This window comes from Pogona vitticeps, chromosome 5, assembly GCF_051106095.1.
Source record: "Pogona vitticeps strain Pit_001003342236 chromosome 5, PviZW2.1, whole genome shotgun sequence".
NCBI lineage: Eukaryota > Metazoa > Chordata > Lepidosauria > Squamata > Agamidae > Pogona > Pogona vitticeps.
The window spans coordinates 159,300,574-159,318,784 of record NC_135787.1 but is presented as its reverse complement, the minus strand read 5'-3'; the positions used below and the strand labels follow the sequence as shown (position 1 = coordinate 159,318,784).

At 42.8% G+C, this 18,211-nt stretch overlaps 1 protein-coding gene across 1 annotated transcript in view; it reads left to right on the top strand.

The window, feature by feature from the left end:
• Positions 1-18,211, top strand: part of NUP205 (nucleoporin 205) — a 61,259-nt gene that overhangs the window by 29,535 nt on the left and 13,513 nt on the right. Inside the window, exons 23-32 of the mRNA XM_073000221.2 lie at positions 313-427; positions 529-678; positions 1,859-1,933; positions 2,587-2,744; positions 12,730-12,810; positions 14,487-14,678; positions 15,190-15,460; positions 15,656-15,754; positions 16,172-16,320; positions 17,426-17,617. Of these exons, the coding sequence (XP_072856322.2) occupies positions 313-427; positions 529-678; positions 1,859-1,933; positions 2,587-2,744; positions 12,730-12,810; positions 14,487-14,678; positions 15,190-15,460; positions 15,656-15,754; positions 16,172-16,320; positions 17,426-17,617 (1,482 nt within the window). The remainder of the gene's footprint in view (positions 1-312; positions 428-528; positions 679-1,858; positions 1,934-2,586; positions 2,745-12,729; positions 12,811-14,486; positions 14,679-15,189; positions 15,461-15,655; positions 15,755-16,171; positions 16,321-17,425; positions 17,618-18,211) is intronic.

Sequence of the window (18,211 nt, the reverse complement as noted above, 5' to 3'; positions counted from 1 at the left end):
TCAAGTCAACAAGCTGGCAGAGAATAGAAAATTGATTTTGGCAAAAGTTTAAAGTACCATGTAAAGTCTTCATGTACTACTACTGCAGTCATATGCATGTGTGTGCAGACATGCTGAATTTGGTGGGGTTTATTTTCAGACAAGTATTTATAGGATTGTAGATTAAGCTATTTTTTTAAGAGCTGCTACATGTCGCCTTAGCTTGCTGAGTGAATCACAGTTAAATAAGTTAACGCATTGCTGTATTGTTTTGGCTTTGTATCCTTTTATACCTATAAAGGTAACCAATATCTGTGTTCTCTGATTATACAGGTGATTTATCAATTGTGCGCCTGCTCAGATACTTCAGGCCCAACTATGAGATATTTGAGGACCAGCCAGGATTTCCTATTCTCTCAGTTGCAACATTTACCATTTTCTGTCAAAGGTAAGACTTGAGTAGATCATGTGTTCAGTTCTTATTTGCTCTTTGAAAAAAATATGCATTTTCTTACATTCTACTCTCTTTGGCATAACTTCTCTCTTCAGAGCATGAAATTCCAGCCTTGAACCAAATGTCATGGCTAATGAAGATTGCATCTATAGAATTAAGGGTTACTTCTTTGAACCGTCAGCGTTCTCACACACATAGACTCTTGCACCTCCTTCTAGACGACGTGCCAGTGAAATCTTACTTAGGTAAGGTTTTCTCCTTTTTTCTTGCATTGTTGTTAACATTGCGGTTATATAAAGCTGCTGCTGAGTGGAACATGTCACTACTAATGTATAATCCGCTCAGATATACTCAAAGGAACATCCAGAATTCAAATGTTCACAAGTTGGCATATGCCATCCTGCATGTTGATTGACTCTCATCTTACCTGTGGAAGATAAAGCCTAGCCACCACTTCATAATCCTTAGAAGCCCATTTCAGACCTTCAGAAATATTAATCTTGAGTACACTTTTTCACCATATCAGGCTACATGGGCCTCTGGTCTGAAGAGAACAGTTGTCTCCATATTTGGAATATTTCTGTGAGATTGGGAACCATGATTCATTTTTGATTGCACAGCCGACTCTCCTCTTCATACTTAGTTGTCCACGTGACTGGTCTTTTTAGCTCAGTATTCAAATTCTAACTGGCAGTGAGTGCCTCTTCTGCATTCTAAGCAGGTTTCTTTCCCTTGTCACACATAGAATTTTATTATTTATTTCTTTGTTTATTAGTTGGCTTTCTGCCCTTCCCTTCAATGAGCTGAAGTTGATGACCATGGCTCTCTCCTTCCCATTTCATCCTCACAGCAACCATGTGAGAGACATCAGACTGAGAGACTGACTGTTCCACTGTCATCCAGTGGGTTGATGAAAAAGTGGCGATTTGAACTCAGGTCTTCTGAGTTGTAGTCCAACACTGTAACCACTGCACTGCACTGGTATTACCTGGTCGTCTCCCATCCAATTAAACAGGCCCAACCCTGCTTAGCTTCTGAAATTGGATGGGATTGAGTGTATATAGGATGGTGTATATAGTTATAATGGAAGGTAAGAATGAGGAAGCTGTTGCATTAACTCCCACTGCGCATACATGCCCAGTGTTCTCAGCTTCATGTGACATTTGTTGACAATGAATCAGTTTTGTTATCTAAATAGTATTACTGTACTGGAATCATCCTGTCAGTAATACTAAACACATTTACAGCACATTCTGGTTACCCCATAACAATTGAAGGTCTGTGTAATTATGCCATATATGAATTTCATAGAACATATGAAATAAATGTCTATAGCCGAGTAATTCTTTCAGCATTTTTTAGAAACCGGCAATATTTTATTTTGTTTGTTAAATTTGAATCATTTTTAAATTTTATCCCTCTCAGCTGATGGTGAAGGAGGAATAGAAGATGAAAGTCGGTCAGTCAGTGGATTTCTCCACTTTGATACAGCTTCCAAAGGTAGGTAGCCTTGAAGCAGCATTTATTCGGTTTGTGATCTACAGCAGAGAGATTTTTGTACCATGAACTGCAAAGTTTGTGTAATGCCTTTGGTTTTGCTTCTGCTAACTGGGAAATACACATAGCATAATCTAATTCAATTAACTCTAGACTGTATGCTGTTTAAGTGTCTTTATTTCAAAGTGTTGCTTTTTTCCTCTTTCTAGTGCACATCTCTTTGTTCCCTTGAAACTTTTCTGTACTATCTTGAATCACACGAGATTCCAAGACAGTGAGCTTTAATAGAATACAGTATAGTCAAGTGGGCAAAAAGTGATGTATTAATTTGGAGGATACTGGGCCTTTTTGTCTCCAGCACTTCTGTATAACAAATGCCCATCCCCACATTGAACCTCCAGGCTGATTTTTTGCGTTTATATGTTCAATGTGATTTGCTCTAGAGAGGAATAAAAAGATGAGAAATCCTAATGCACTCCAATTGTTCTTAGGTTCAGGAGGAGTTATCGTGCTGGACTGGAACCATACAGGTTCAGGCTCAGACTATGAGTAGATGCCATGTCTATTTGAGATCTCAGAGCAACATGTTTCGCCAGCATTCATGCAAATTCTGATTCCTCAGTAATTCTGAAAAAACTGTCTTATTTCCTCCTCAGTACGCAGGAAAATCTTGAGTATTCTTGACTCAATTGACTTCAGTCAAGAGATCCCAGAACCTTTGCAGCTGGATTTTTTTGATCGTGCTCAGATTGAGCAAGTCATTGCCAATTGTGAGAACAGGAGTGCCCACGGGCCAGTCATCTGCAATGTCAAGGTGAGCAGCTGTCAGAAAAATTGGTGTCCTGAGAAAGGGTTAAACAGCACACTCCATGTACAATAATGTGGGCATATGTTTCTTTTATTTGCTTTTGTGTAAAAAAATTAGATCTATTTATTTCCTGGTGGGAAAGATGAGAATTCTCAGATTTGGTTTGTTTGTTTGTTCAGTCGTTTAGTCGTGTCCGACTCTTCGTGACCCCATGGACCAGAGCACGCCAGGCCCTCCTATCTTCCACCGCCTCCCGGAGTTGTGTCAAATTCATGTTGGTTGCTTCGATGATACTGTCCAACCATCTCATCCTCGGTCGTCCCCTTCTCCTCTTGCCTTCACACTTTCCCAACATCAAAGTCTTTTCCAAGGAGTCTTCTCTTCTCATGAGATGGCCAAAGTACTGGAGCCTCAGCTTCAGGATCTGTCCTTCCAATGAGCACTCGGGGTTGATTTCCTTTAGAATTGATAGGTTTGTTCTCTTTGCAGTCCAGGGAACTCTCAAGAGTCTCCTCCAGCACCATAATTCAAAGGCATCAATTCTTCGGCGGTCAGCTTTCTTTATGGTCCAGCTCTCACTTCCATACAACACTACAGGAAAAACCATAGCTTTGACTATTCGGACTTTTGTTGGCAAGGTGATGTCTCTGCTTTTTAAGATCCTGTCAAGGTTTGTCATTGCTTTCCTCCCAAGAAGCAGGCGTCTTTTAATTTCGGGGCTGCTGTCTCCATCTGCAGTGATCATGGAGCCCAAGAAAGTAAAATCTGTCACTGCCTCCATATCTTCCCCTTCTATTTCCCAGGAGGTGATGGGACCAGTGGCCATGATCTTAGTTTTTTTGATGTTGAGTTTCAGACCGTTTTTTGCACTCTCGTGTTCCTCCTCACTTTCTGCCATCAGAGTGGTATCATCTGCATATCGGAGGTTGTTGATATTTCTTCCTGCAATCTTAATTCCAGCTTGGGATTCCTCCAGTCTGTGACAAACCCAGACCTACTGGGATCTGCCACACGTTAACTAAGCTGCCACCAACCATTCCCTTTAAGAAGTCACACAGACCAGGGATGGATTTTTAAACAAATAAAAGAATAAGGTTTATTTAAATACAACACACAGGGAAAATAAAATGATCAGGTGAATAAGATAAAGTAACGTGGCTTATTCTCATTCATACATGCATACAGTTTGGTTCACACAGAACCCTTAACTTGAAGCACAGACCCTGAACCTATCAGTTCTGGCTAACCAACAGACACCTGAACCTATCAGGTTGGTACTCTGACACACAGTAGTACCCTGTCTGACACACAGACTCCCACACCAGCTTCTTCTTCCCAGCTGCTGCTTCGTCACATCCCAGCGTCTCCTAACTTCACCACACAGGCTTCACATATATATACAGTACAGCCCCTCCTCCTGATGTCCCGCCTTCCACTCCCCATAGGATGGAACTTTCCCTCCAAACCCATGACAGACAGGTAACATCAGTGCTGTATGTAACACCTCCCCTCTTTATAAGTTGTTTTGTAGGGGGAAAGCTAAGGTGCTTTTTCCCAAAAAACAACCTGGATAAAACACATAAAAACAGTTATACATACAATATCATACTTACTTATACTTACATTCTAAGTTAACCATAGCAATTAGGCATTTAAACATTTACCATATACATTACATCAATTTACCTTTATTCATACAAACCAAGTTCAAAAAACCCAGGTACATTTAACCTTTTGTCATCAATATATATACATAGTCCATGTTCTTTCGCCGTTTTCATTCTTCAGGTCTTCTTGACAAGGCGTCAGCAACACAGTTCACTGACCCCCTGACCACCTTCACTTCAAAGTCATAGTCTTGCAGGTTTAAAGCCCACCTCATAAGTTTACTATTGTGGGTTTTCATTGTCTTTAACCATTGCAATGGTGAATGGTCAGTACACAGAGTAAAATGTCTTCCCCAGATGTAAGGCTTGGCCTTCTGGATCGCGTAGACTATGGCCAGACACTCCTTCTCCACGGTTGCCAAATGTCTCTCACCTTTCTGGAGTTTCCTACTCAGGTAGGACACTGGATGCTGGTCACCATTCTCATCCTCCTGGCACAGAACTGCTCCTACCCCGCTGTTAGACGCATCGGTGTAGATGATGAACTCCCGGTCGAAGTCTGGAGCACGCAGCACTGGATAGTTGATTAACGCCTCCTTCAACCTCTGGAACGCCGCCTCACAGTCGCTGGTCCACGGGATGCGGTCATCAGCCTTCTTCCTCGTCAGATCGGTCAGCGGAGCCGCAATCTCGCTAAACCTCGGGATGAACTTTCTGTAGTAGCCCACCAACCCAAGAAATGATTTGACTTTTTTCTTGGTGTTGGGTCTGGGCCAATCACGAACAGCTTCTATTTTGGCCTCCAGGGGTTTTATCACTCCTCCCCCTACCATGTGACCCAAGTATTTTATTTCTGGGCTACCCAGCTGACACTTGCTGGCCTTTACTGTTAGCCCTGCTGCACTTAACCTCTGCAGCACTAACTCCAGGTGTATCAGGTGATCTTCCCAGGTATTACTGAAGATCCCTATGTCGTCAATGTAGGCCATTGTAAAGTCACTGAGCCCTGCCAAGGTCTGGTCCATCAGCCTTTGGAATGTGGCTGGTGCATTTCTGAGACCAAAGCTCAGGACTCGAAACTCATAGAGACCAAAAGGGCTGCAAAAGGCAGTCTTTTCTTGATCCCTGGGATCAATTCTTAATTGCCAATATCCCTTTACCAGGTCCAATGATGAGATGAACCGACAACCCCCTATGGTTTCAATCAGGTTGTCTAGCCTGGGCATTGCGTAGGCATCAGGAGTGGTTACACGGTTTAATTTCCTGTAATCAACACAAAACCTAATGCTCCCATCAGGCTTGTCCACAAGGACTATCGGAGAGGACCAAGGGCTAGAAGAGGGGACGATTATGTTCTCCCTAAGCATCTCGTCCAGCTCCTTCCGCACCTTGTCCCTATAGGGTCCCGTTACTCGGTATGGGGATACTGCCTGCGGGGGTGCATCCCCTGTGTGGATCCGATGCATCACTCCCTTCACTATCCCCGGCTTGTTGGAAAACACCTGCTGATATTTACTAAGCAGCATTTTTAGTTCTTGCTGCTGGTCTTGGGTGAGTGCAGGACTGATCTTTACCTCCTCTGGGTTGTATTTTACTTCCCCTCTACCCTCCCAGAAAGGTAGTTCAGCTTCCTCACTCTCAGCTGCTTTTATCGCAAATAAAACCCTCTGTTCCCCTCTGTAGTAGGGTTTTAGGGCATTCACATGAACCACCCTCCTTGCTTGGTTCTCCTCCTGCTCTATAAGGTAGTTCAGGTCTGACATCTTGGAAATGACCCTATATGGTCCTGCCCATTTGAGCTGCAGTTTGTTCTCTCTGCAGGGCCTAAGCCAAAGCACTTCCTCCCCTGGGTCAAAGTGCCTCTCTCTAGCTTTGTGGTCATACCATGTTTTCTGTCTGACCTTCTGAGCTTGCAGGTTTTCTGCTGCCAGCTCTAGATTTCTCTTTAGGTCATTCATCAAGGTGTCTATGTATGTCACAACGTCTTGTGGGTCATCCTGGGTGATCTGCTCCCAATTTTGTTTGATCAAATCAAGGGGCCCTTTCACCCTTCTCCCAAATAAAAGTTCAAATGGACTGAACCCGGTACTGGCTTGTGGCACTGATCGATAAGCAAACAAAAGGGATTGCAGCTTCTGGTCCCAATTGTTTGGATTCTCTGCCAAGTAAGCCCTAATCATGCGCATTAGAGTCCCATTGAACTTCTCAGTTAACCCATTACTTTCAGGATGATAGGCAGTGGTTTCCTTGTGCTTAATTCCACAGATTTGCCATAAGCGTTTCATGAGCTTTGATGTGAACGATGCGCCCAAATCTGTGGTTATTTCTGAGGCAAATCCCATCCTGGACATATACCCCACCAAGGCATCTGCCACTGTGTTAGTTTCAATGTTAGTCAAGGGTATGGCTTCAGGGTACCTCGTGGCATGGTCCACAATGGTGAGAATGAACCTGTTCCCCCTCTTTGTGGCCTTGGGCAAAGGTCCCACAATATCCACCCCTATGCATTTGAACGGAGTGTCAATCACAGGCAAAGGGCACAACTTTGCTTTGGTCCTGTCACGGCTATTCCCCTGCCTTTGACACACATCACATTGTTTACAGAACTCCCTGATCTGCTTCCCTATGTCAGGCCAGTAAAAATTCTGTGTGATTCTCTGCTGTGTTTTGTTCACCCCTAAGTGTGCAGCAAACATGTCAGAGTGCCCCCTTTGTAAGATCATGGGGCGATACTTTTCAGGTACCACCAGCTGACTTCTGATCCCATCTCCCCCTTTTGAGATATTCCTCAGGGTCTCTCTATATAAAATCCCCTTTTTCTCCAGAAATCTCACTGGGGTTTCAGGTGTTAGCTGGGCGTCAGTCACCTGTTCAAAACACTTTTGGAGAGTGGCGTCTGCCTTTTGCTCTTGTCCAAATCTGCTGTCTGTGGTTAAGGTTTCCACCACAGCTTCTGAACTCCCCTCTGCTTCCGTCTCTGGCTCATCATTACCCCCTTGAACTGTCCCCGTGGTGGCTTGTGAACGTGTAATCACTAGCACCCGTTTCACATGTTCAGCCAGGTCATTTCCCACGAGCACGGCTGCTGGCAGAGTCGATGAAATTGCTAGCCGCCAAACTCCCCTCCAGCCTTGAAAGTTCACAAGTACCTCCGCTACTGGCAGAGAGATTACCTGCCCCTCAATCCCTGCCACCTTCATGCTCTCATTTGGGATCACATATTCCCTAGGAATAATATCTGGATGGCACAGGGTCACCTGAGAACAAGTGTCCCGCAGCCCCCGATACTGACGGTCAAGTATTCCTACGTCCACCCCTGCTGTCTCAAACAACTGAGAATCTGTTCTCACCAGTAGGCAGCGCCTGACCTCTACAAGAGGACCATTTTCCTCAGCCTGATCAGCAGATGTAGCTGTTCCAGATTGAGTAGCCATGGCAACAGGCTCCCTCAGTGACAATGAGCCTTGCTCTTTCTGGACACAGAACACAGCTTTTGGCTTGGTTCCACTCGAATCCTGAGGCACCATTCCTTTTAGCTGCTTTAATTTCTCACACTCTGAGATTAGATGGCCCTTTCCCTGACAGAAATAACATTTTCTGGTGTATTTTGATTCTCTCTCATCTTGTTTTGGTTTTCCCTCCAAAATCTGAGGTCTTGGTTTCATTTCTGAGGGCTTCCCTGCACCATGGGCCCCTCCCCCTTGCTGGTTTTTCCCTGGTCCCTGAGAGTACTTGCTGTAGGTTTCTTTGGGTTTACCTACAGATTTCCCCTCACCCAAGGGCTTTCTTATTTGGGAAATAAAATCTGCGATCTCGGCTGCTTCTGCCACAGATTTTGGTTTCCTTTCCCTCACCTGGAATTTCAGTTCCCCATGCAGGACTGAATAGAACTGTTCCAGTGCTATCAAGTCTTTAAGCTGCTGGTAGGTCTCTGTCCCCTCCTGAGATAGCCATTTCTCAAGCAGCCTCACCAATTGAGCCCCCACTTGGGTAAAAGTCTGCTCTGGTTTCTTTGTGAGGGACCTGAATCTTTGCCTCAGCTGTTCCGCATTTATCCCATGTCTTGCAAACACCAGTTTTTTAAACTCTGCAAAATCTCTCATCAGTCCCTCTGGCATCTCTGAATAGACTTCGGCCAGGCTACCACTGATTAAAGATCGCATGATGGTCATCTTCTCAGTTTCCCTCACTGAGAAGTCCACAAACGCTCTTTCCACTAAGGAAAAGAACACCTCAGGACAATCTCCCTTGTGGTACACAGGGAATTTCTTCAGGTCAGCCTTAGACAATTGGCCTCCCTCAGAATCCCTATTGTTATTATTGTTCTGGTTCATCATTTCCAATTTTCTTAATTCAAACGCCATCCTTTCTTTTTCCAGAGCAATTTTCTCTCTCTCTAATTCAAACTGTCTCTGTTTCTCTCTTTCCCTTTCCTCCATTTCAAATTGCCTTTCCCTTTCCTCCCTTCTTTCTCTCTCTAATCTTTCCTCCACTTCAAATTGCCTCATCCTCAGTTCATGCTGTTGGGCTATGAGCAATTTTCTGAGCTCTGGGTTCTGTTCTCCCGTGCTGTCATCTTGCACTGAGCCAAATTCATCCTCAGAACCTTGGTCAACCTGGGGGTCTTTCACTTCACCCATTTCTGCCATCTGGCTTCGAGTCAAGGGCATAATCCCCCCCCCAGAACAAGCTGCTTTAAAAAGTCAAGCCTCAAAATAAAACGACCACTTTTTTTTTTCTCTTTTGCCTCAGAACCAGCTTTCCCTATAGATTGCTGCTGTCCTTCAGCACTACTTGCAACTGTAGCGAGTTAGAGTCTACCCCCCTCTGCTGGGCCTCTCAGCAGACAAGCTAGCTCACTTCTACTTTACAATTTTGCCTCAGCTTTTTTCCCGCCAAAACCAGGCTGCCTCAGAGCACCCTAATCTAGTCTCCCCAGTTGGCACGTTCTTCCACTAGCGCACCTCCCCGTGAGGTACACCTAGAAGATTACCTATGCGCCTCAGATTGTCCCTGACTAGACCCCCCTTGCTCTGGGCACACGTGCCAAGGCTTTGCTGGACCACTGGACAACTGGACCAGTCGTATCCCACACGCTGGACACCAATCAATGTGACAAACCCAGACCTACTGGGATCTGCCACACGTTAACTAAGCTGCCACCAACCATTCCCTTTAAGAAGTCACACAGACCAGGGATGGATTTTTAAACAAATAAAAGAATAAGGTTTATTTAAATACAACACACAGGGAAAATAAAATGATCAGGTGAATAAGATAAAGTAACGTGGCTTATTCTCATTCATACATGCATACAGTTTGGTTCACACAGAACCCTTAACTTGAAGCACAGACCCTGAACCTATCAGTTCTGGCTAACCAACAGACACCTGAACCTATCAGGTTGGTACTCTGACACACAGTAGTACCCTGTCTGACACACAGACTCCCACACCAGCTTCTTCTTCCCAGCTGCTGCTTCGTCACATCCCAGCGTCTCCTAACTTCACCACACAGGCTTCACATATATATACAGTACAGCCCCTCCTCCTGATGTCCCGCCTTCCACTCCCCATAGGATGGAACTTTCTCTCCAAACCCATGACAGACAGGTAACATCAGTGCTGTATGTAACACAGTCCAGCCTTCCGCATGATGTATTCTGCATATAAGTTAAATAAGCAGGGTGACAATATACAGCCTTGTCGTACTCCTTTCCCAATTTTGAACCAATCCGTTGTTCCATATCCAGTTCTAACTGTTGCTTCCTGTCCCACATAAAGGTTTCTCAGGAGATGGATAAGGTGGTCAGGCACGCCCATTTCTTTTAGGACTTACCATAGTTTGCTGTGGTCCACACAGTCAGAGGCTTTTGCATAGTCAATGAAGCAGAAGTAGATGTTTTTCTGGAACTCTCTGGCTTTCTCCATAATCCAGCGCATGTTGGCAATTTGGTCTCGAGTTCCTCTGCCCCTTCGGAATCCCGCTTGTACTTCTGGGAGTTCTCGGTCCACATATTGCTGAAGCCTACCTTGTATGATTTTGAGCATAACCTTGCTGGCGTGTGAGATGAGTGCAATTGTCCGGTAGTTGGAGCATTCTTTGGCACTGCCCTTCTTTGGTATTGGGATGTAGACTGATCTTTTCCAGTCCTCTGGCCACTGTTGAGTTTTCCAAACTTGTTGGCATATTGAATGTAGCACCTTAACAGCATCATCCTTTAAGATTTTAAATAGTTCAACTGGAATGCCATCACCTCCACTGGCCTTGTTGTTAGCCAGGCTTTCTAAGGCCCACTTGACCTCACTCTCCCGGATGTCTGGCTCTAGGTCAGCAACTATATTGTCTGGGTTGTCCGGGATATCCAAAACTTTCTGATATAATTCCTCTGTGTATTCTTGCCACCTCTTCTTGATGTCTTCTGCTTCTGTGAGGTCCCTTCCATTTTTGTCTTTTATCATATCCATCTTTGCACAAAATTTTCCTCTAATATCTCCAATTTTCCTGAACAGATCTCTGGTTTTTCCTTTTCTGTTATTTTCCTCTATTTCTTTGCATTGTTCATTTAAGAAGGCCCTCTTGTCTCTCCTTGCTATTCTTTGGAAGTCTGCATTCAATTTTCTGTAACTTTCCCTATCTCCCCTGCATTTTGTTTCCCTTCTCTTTTCTGCTATTTGTAAGGCCTCGTTGGACAGCCACTTTGCTTTCTTGCATTTCCTTTTCTTTCGGATGGTTTTTGTTGCTGCCTCCTGTACAATGTTACGAGCCTCTATCCAAAGTTCTTCAGGCACTCTGTCCACCAAATCTAGTTCCTTAAATCTGTTCTTCACTTCTACTGTGTATTCGTAAGGGATTTGGTTTAGATTATACCTGAGTGGCCCAGTGGTTTTTCCTACTCTCTTCAGTTTAAGCTTGAATTTTGCTATGAGAAGCTGATGATCAGAGCCACAATCAGCTCCAGGTCTTGTTTTTGTTGACTGTATAGAGCTTCTCCATCTTTGGCTGCAGAGAATATAGTCAGTCTGATTTCGATGTTGCCCATCTGGTGATTTCCATGTGTAGAGTCGCCTCTTGTGTTGTTGGAAAAGGGTGTTTGTGATGACCAGCTTGTTCTCTTGACAAAACTCTATTAGCCTTTGCCCTGCTTCGTTTTGAACTCCAAGGCCAAACTTCCCTGTTGTTCCTTTTATCTCTTGACTCCCTACCTTAGCATTCCAGTCCCCCAGAATGAGAAGAACATCCTGCTTCGGTGGCAGTTCTAGAAGGTGTTGTAAATCTTCATAAAATTGTTCAGTCTCCTCAGCAATGGAGGTTGGTGCATAAACTTGGATTATTGTGATGTTGAAAGGTCTGCCTTGGATACGTATTGACATTATTCTATCATTTTTGAGATTATATCCCATTATGGCTTTTCCCACTCTTTTGTTGACTATGAGGGCTACTCCATTCCTTCTACGGGATTCTTGCCCACAATAGTAGACATGATAATCATCTGAGTTGAAATCACCCATTCCCATCCATTTTAGTTCACTGATGCCCAGAATGTCGATGTTTATTCTTGCCATCTCCTGTTTGACCACCTCCAGCTTCCCAAGGTTCATAGATCTTACATTCCAGGTTCCTATGCAGTATTTTTCTTTCCAGCATCGGACTTTCCTTTCACTTCCAGGCACGTCCACAGCTGAGCGTCCTTTCGGCTTTGGCCCATCCACTTCATCAGCTCTGGAGCTACTTGTACTTGTCCTCCTCTCTTCCTCAGTAGCATGTTGGACGCCTTTTGACCTGAGGGTCCCATCTTCCAGTGTCATATCTTTTAGCCTTTTGTTTCTGATCATGGGGCATTTGTGGCAAAGATACTGGAGTGGAATTGCTGGTTCCTACCCCAGGTGGATTGCGTTTAGTCAGAACTCTCCACTATGACCTGTCCGTCTTGGGTGGCCCTGCACGGCATAGCCCATAGCTTCTCTGAGTTACTCAAGCCCCCTCGCCACGACAAGGCAGCAATGCATGAAGGGGCAGATTTGGTTAGGTCATGCTTTTCATTTTTTATTTCACAGTTTGAGGAATGAGAATCCTTTAAATTCTTGTATATTATTGTAAGAGCTATAATACTGTAATCAGACTAAATCCCTGTTGTATTCACTGCTATATGAGAGTAGGAAAATGTCAATATTCCTTTATCAAATTATGGCATAAATTCAATCCCTCTGGTTTGTAGACAAACTGTTAATATTGTATGGCTATTTTGCTCAGAATTTTATCCAAACAGCAGGAAGACTGCCATACAGTATTGCTTACATATAACAGGATACCAGAAAGTCATGACCTTCCTATGTGCTCTCACCTCTCCACTCTCTCACACACCTTCTCTTCATAAATTCTAGCATCTCCACAAGGTCCTGATTGCTGAAGTTAATGCCCTGCAAGGCATGGCTGCCATTGGACAGAGACCATTACTTATGGAGGTAAGCCCAAATAAAATATGTTGGATATATCTGTCATGAAAAGAAGGGCATGGGTTATTCAATAGTTACACTTCTGGACTTTTTTTCATTTATATTGGAGGGAGAGATTACCCAGCCAGTGACAGGCCAGAATTCAGCCTGTGGAAGGTACCAGATTACTCTTTCCTCCAGCTTCTGTTTCCCATTTAGGCTATGGAAAAGACAAAGGGAGAGATCATGCTTGTATCTCTGATCAGAGATAGAGATTCCTTTCCATACTGCTCTCTCTACCAGTCACAAGGAAGTCACAGGGGAACAACACTTAAGTTTAATTAGCCAGTATTTTTGCTAATGGTTCAACTAGTATCCACCAACCAGTGAAGGAGTGTGGGGGAGAGATCTGACCCCATAAATGGTTCTTCACCACTGATTTTATATAGTATCTCTCAGATTGTAAGTCTTTACAGATAAATTATTTTTAATACAGTGGTGCCTCGCTTAACGATTGCTTCGTACAACGAAAAAATCACTTAACGATTGCTTTTTCAGAGCGATCTTGTGCTTCACTTAACGATTTTCCCTATGGGTGATTTTCGCTTAACGATTTCCGGACCATGCTTCACTTAATGATGATAGTTTTAGGTCCCCGTGTTTCGCTTAATGTTTTTTTTACAGCCCCGTTTTTGCTATTTTTAAAATATTCTAAAATGTTTAAAAAATGTTTAAAATGCTTGGAATCGTTAGTGCACCTAATAAAACCTTCGTTAACTTAATTTGGCTTTGTTCTGAGTCTTTTTGATTTTTTTGTGAATTTTTTCCCCCATTGAAATAGGCTTCAATGCATTTCAATGGGTTTCGCTTGACGTTTTTTCCTATGGGGATTTTCGCTTAAGGATGGTAATCCGTTCCAATTGGAACGGATTATCCGGTTTTCAATGCATCTCTATGGGAAATGGTGTTTCGCTTAACAATGTTTTCACATAGCAATTTTTTTTTTGGAACCAATTCAAATCGTTAAGCGAGGCACCACTGTACTAGTAGATTACGTTAAGTGATCTTGCCTTACCTAAGACTACCCAGCTAGTACGGTCCTGGTTTCCTGATGAGGTATAGTAATGCTTCTGGGGAACAGTGGGCTTAGGAAATCGGAGACTGCCATTCAAAGGGCTGTATGGGCTTAGTTTCTGTCTGCAGTTTCTCTTCTAGTTCTGCAGTTCTAAAATTATGATTTTTTTATTATTATTATCACTTGTCCTACGAAAGCAAACTTCCTTTTTAAGAAACTCCTATGCAGAATCCCTGGGGAACATTTGCAGTGCATATGTACTTACATAATTGTTGATTGGAAGCTAAGGGCTATTTCTTTATTCATTATTTTTATACCCCACTTTTCCTGCAGTCAGCTCAAAATTTCATACGGGGTTGCCCCATTTTTTCTTACAACTGTCTTCCACGGTGCATCATGCTGAGAGAGAATCACCCAGTGAATATCATGGTTTGTGGGCAACTAGAATCTCAGTCTCCCAAGTCTCGGTTCCAACACTTTAAATGCTTTACCACACTGGTTCACTTGTGTAATATAATGTATAGTATCCGTGAGACTTTTAAAAAAACCCTGTATTTTAGATGTGACCTCTGTTATCTCACCCTAAACAGGTTTTAGTCTGTAATGTGGTTTCTTTTAATTGATTGTCCAGGAAATCAACACAATTCTCCAGTATGTTGTGGAAAGGAACAAACTTCTTCAGTGTCTCTATGCCAAGCGACATGCACTAGAATCCTGGAGGCAGCTAGTAGAAATTATATTAACCGCCTGCCCACAGGATCTCATACAGCCTGAAGACAGACAGCTTATTATTCGTGATCTGTTACAAGATCTGCATGACAAGGTAAAACGGCATGTTATTATCATTACACTGTAAGAAAATCTTCAAAAGGGATGTCCCTTGATTTAAAAGAGAAATGTGGAGCATCTTATAAAATATCTATGATTTGCATCCTATTTCCTACCTATTTTTCTACACGAAAATTGAACAGGCTTTAGTTCAGCAATCCTTATACAGATTTTTGGCACAACTGCTTTTCAACATCCCAGTACCAGACTATTCTTAAAACTTATTTAAGGGAATTAGAGAAGGCCAGGGATGGGCTCTATGTGTTTCTAAGTTGTTGCCACTGTACTTTTGAGATCCATTGTATAGCAAGAGAGGAGTTGCAAAGAACCGTAGTGTAATGTGTTGCCCTGCACCCTTTGTCCTTCAGATTCCTTTGTCTTATTTTTATTATTTAAAATGGGGTAATTTACATTGTAGTAATTTGTATTAGGTGGTCTATAGAAATGATGCAGCTTTGTATCACTAGTAAGTCCCCCATCTTGATTCTTCCTTTTCTTCCTCAAAGATCCTGAATGATGACGCAGCTCAGGAGGTGATGCCTGTTGTGGCAGGAGCTGTGTTCACTCTGACTGCCCACCTAAGCCAGTCTGTGCGCACAGAGCAAAAGGAGCCATTCGCTGTCCCTATCCCTGGACACACCCAGTTTGTCTTGATGCTGGATGGTTCTTTCGCAGCACCACCAGGTTCTGAAGGCATGGTGGTGGGATCTGCCTCCATTGGAGACTCTTCTCTACATATTATATTGAAAAAAATTCTGGATTTTATTCTAAAAACAGGTAATATTAAAAGCACAAATCAGTATTGTGCCTTTTGGGAAGAGAGGTTTTTAATACTTCATTAATTCTTGCTCCAGCTTTTATTAAATGAGTTGTTTTTGCATTGTAAAAGATGATACTGTGGAAATAAAGAATTGAGATGCATGTTACCAGAAGACTGCATATGTTCTCATGTCCATACTTCTGTTTGAGCAGGTGGTGGGTTCCAGCGAGTGAGGACACACTTGTATGGAGCGTTACTGTACTACCTCCAGATTGCCCAGAGACCAGATGAACCAGAGACTCTAGAAGCAGGTAGAATGCAAATTAGTTAAAAATGAAGAATGTATGCTTGAGGTTGAGACTTAATGAGCTCACCCCTGAAGTGAACATTGGGGCAAAACCGAGATTCACAACCTCACACTGTTGCTCATTCTCCTTTAATAGTAACACTGTACCATTTGTACTACCTTTTCTTTTGGCACACCAAATGTTGTATATAATATTTCAGAGGCACATGTACTTTGTTCAGCTGAGAGGATTGTTGTTTCTGTATTGTTCTAAACTATGTTTTTCTGCTGAGCAGTGCATGGTATTGTCACTTGAATGTTCTGCCTAAAATGCTTCCTTCGCTCCTCACCCCTTCAGTGTCTCGCTATCTGTTTCTTCTCTAATGAACTTGCTCAAGTCTGGCTTTCTTTTTCACTCTAAATTTTCTGCTATGTTTTACAGCCAAGAAGACCATGTGGGAACGTTTAACAGCTCCTGAAGATGCTTTTAGTAAATTGCAACGAGAAAACATGGCAATTATTGAAAGCTATGGTTCTGCCCTGATGGAGGTTGTTTGTCGAGATGCCTGTGACGGTCACGAGATAGGCCGGGTAAGTGAACTTCTCTTCGGATTTTAGGCAAGCCAAATGAAATATTGGGGCAGGGGCATTCACTTTATAATTTCAAATATTTCAAATATGTATTAAAATAAAAAACTGCCTGATGGTTTGTTTTTTTTTTTGATGGTTTTGAAATTCAGTCAATCCATCTTTTGGGACTCTTAAGTTCTTTGCACTAAAGACAAGGCACCACTGCAAGACCCTGATCCATGAAAGCTAGAGATTGTATGACTTCTTTAAGGTATTGCCTACGCCTGCATTTGCATTGTATAAGGATCACATGGCTCTCCTTTAATTCAATAGAACTTTGAAGTTGTGAAACATTGGCTGAAATTCTGTTGCTTAGCTTATTTAGTAGTAGAGATGGGGGTATACAAATATCCCTCCACAGGTAGAGATAACAAGGGGCTGAACGGTCCACTCACAATTCCGCCACTGATGCAAGCTCGACAGAGCCTTCCTATTGCTCCGTTGCTTGCGATGGATTAGCCACTCTGCAACCTGGCAGAGAGGCTTGTCATCCTGCCTTCTGCCAGGACTGGCTAATCTGTGAGCAACGAAGCAATAGGAAGGCTCCATTGAGTTTGCATCAGCAGCAGAATTGTGAGTGGCCATCCGGCTCCATGGGGCTGGACCCTTGTTATCTCCACTTGTGGGGGGATATTCATATACAAATACCCCTATCTCTAATTAGTAGCACTAGAGTAGGCCTTTTGAGTCAGTGGGAATTTGGTGAGGCAACTTCTCTGTAAATCCCATTGATTCAAATTGGCCTACTCTAGGTTTGATGTACTTTAATGTAATAAGTTGCAACTAGAGTAGGCCCATACAAATCCATGGAGCTTGTGGAAGAGTTGATTCACCTAATATCCACTGATTCAATAGGGTAACTTACTACACTAACAGGATTTCAGCAATTATATTGCTGGTAAGTAGTTAACATGGAAATAGTACATAGTACTGTACTATGCTTTCCATATAGTGGGGTCATGTAGGACAAGAATGTCCTGCTTAAATCAGTTGTTTGGATGCACGTTTTACATATGAATTAATATTTTTTCCTTGTTAATGTGTATCATCTCTTTTCCCTTTTCAGATGTTAGCACTAGCCTTACTTGATCGCATTGTCTCTGTGGATAAGCAGCAACAGTGGTTGCTATATCTGTCCAATAGTGGGTATTTGAAAGTGCTTGTTGAAAGCCTAGCAGATGATGACCGCAAACTGCAAAGCTTGCTTACACCTCAGCCTCCTCTACTTAAAGCCTTGTATACCTATGAATCCAAAATGGTAAGATTTTCCTATTTTCCTGTTGTCTAGTCAGTTAATGCTGCTTGTTGTCCGAACATAAGAAACTTTTGGAGGATATAGTTAAAAGAACATAGGGCTTACTTGTGGTATATACAGTGGGGTCTCTACTTAAGAACGTCTCTACTTAAGAACAATCCAACTTAAGAACAGCTCCATTTGCTAAATTTTGCTTCTACTTGAGAACAGAAATCCAAGATAAGAACAGGAAAAAAAACCTTTCCTGCTCTTTTTTTAACCTTAGGTCATCTTAGGTAAAAAAAAAAATTCTCCCCCTAGTGGTAGAGTACGTATTAACCAGCTTTGCATTAGTTCCTATGGGAACTAATGCTTCAATGTACGAACGCACCTCTACATAACAAAAAAACAGCCAGAACGGATTAATTGGTTTTCAGTCCATTCCTATGGGAAATCTTGCTTCAACTTAAGAATGTTTCAACTTAAGAACACCATTCCAAAACGGATTACGTTCTTAAGTAGAGGTTCCACTGTAGTTTCTATGGACGGAAAAGAGCAGATACGGATTAAATGGTTTTCAATGCATTCCTATGGGAAATGCAGATTCAACATAAGAAC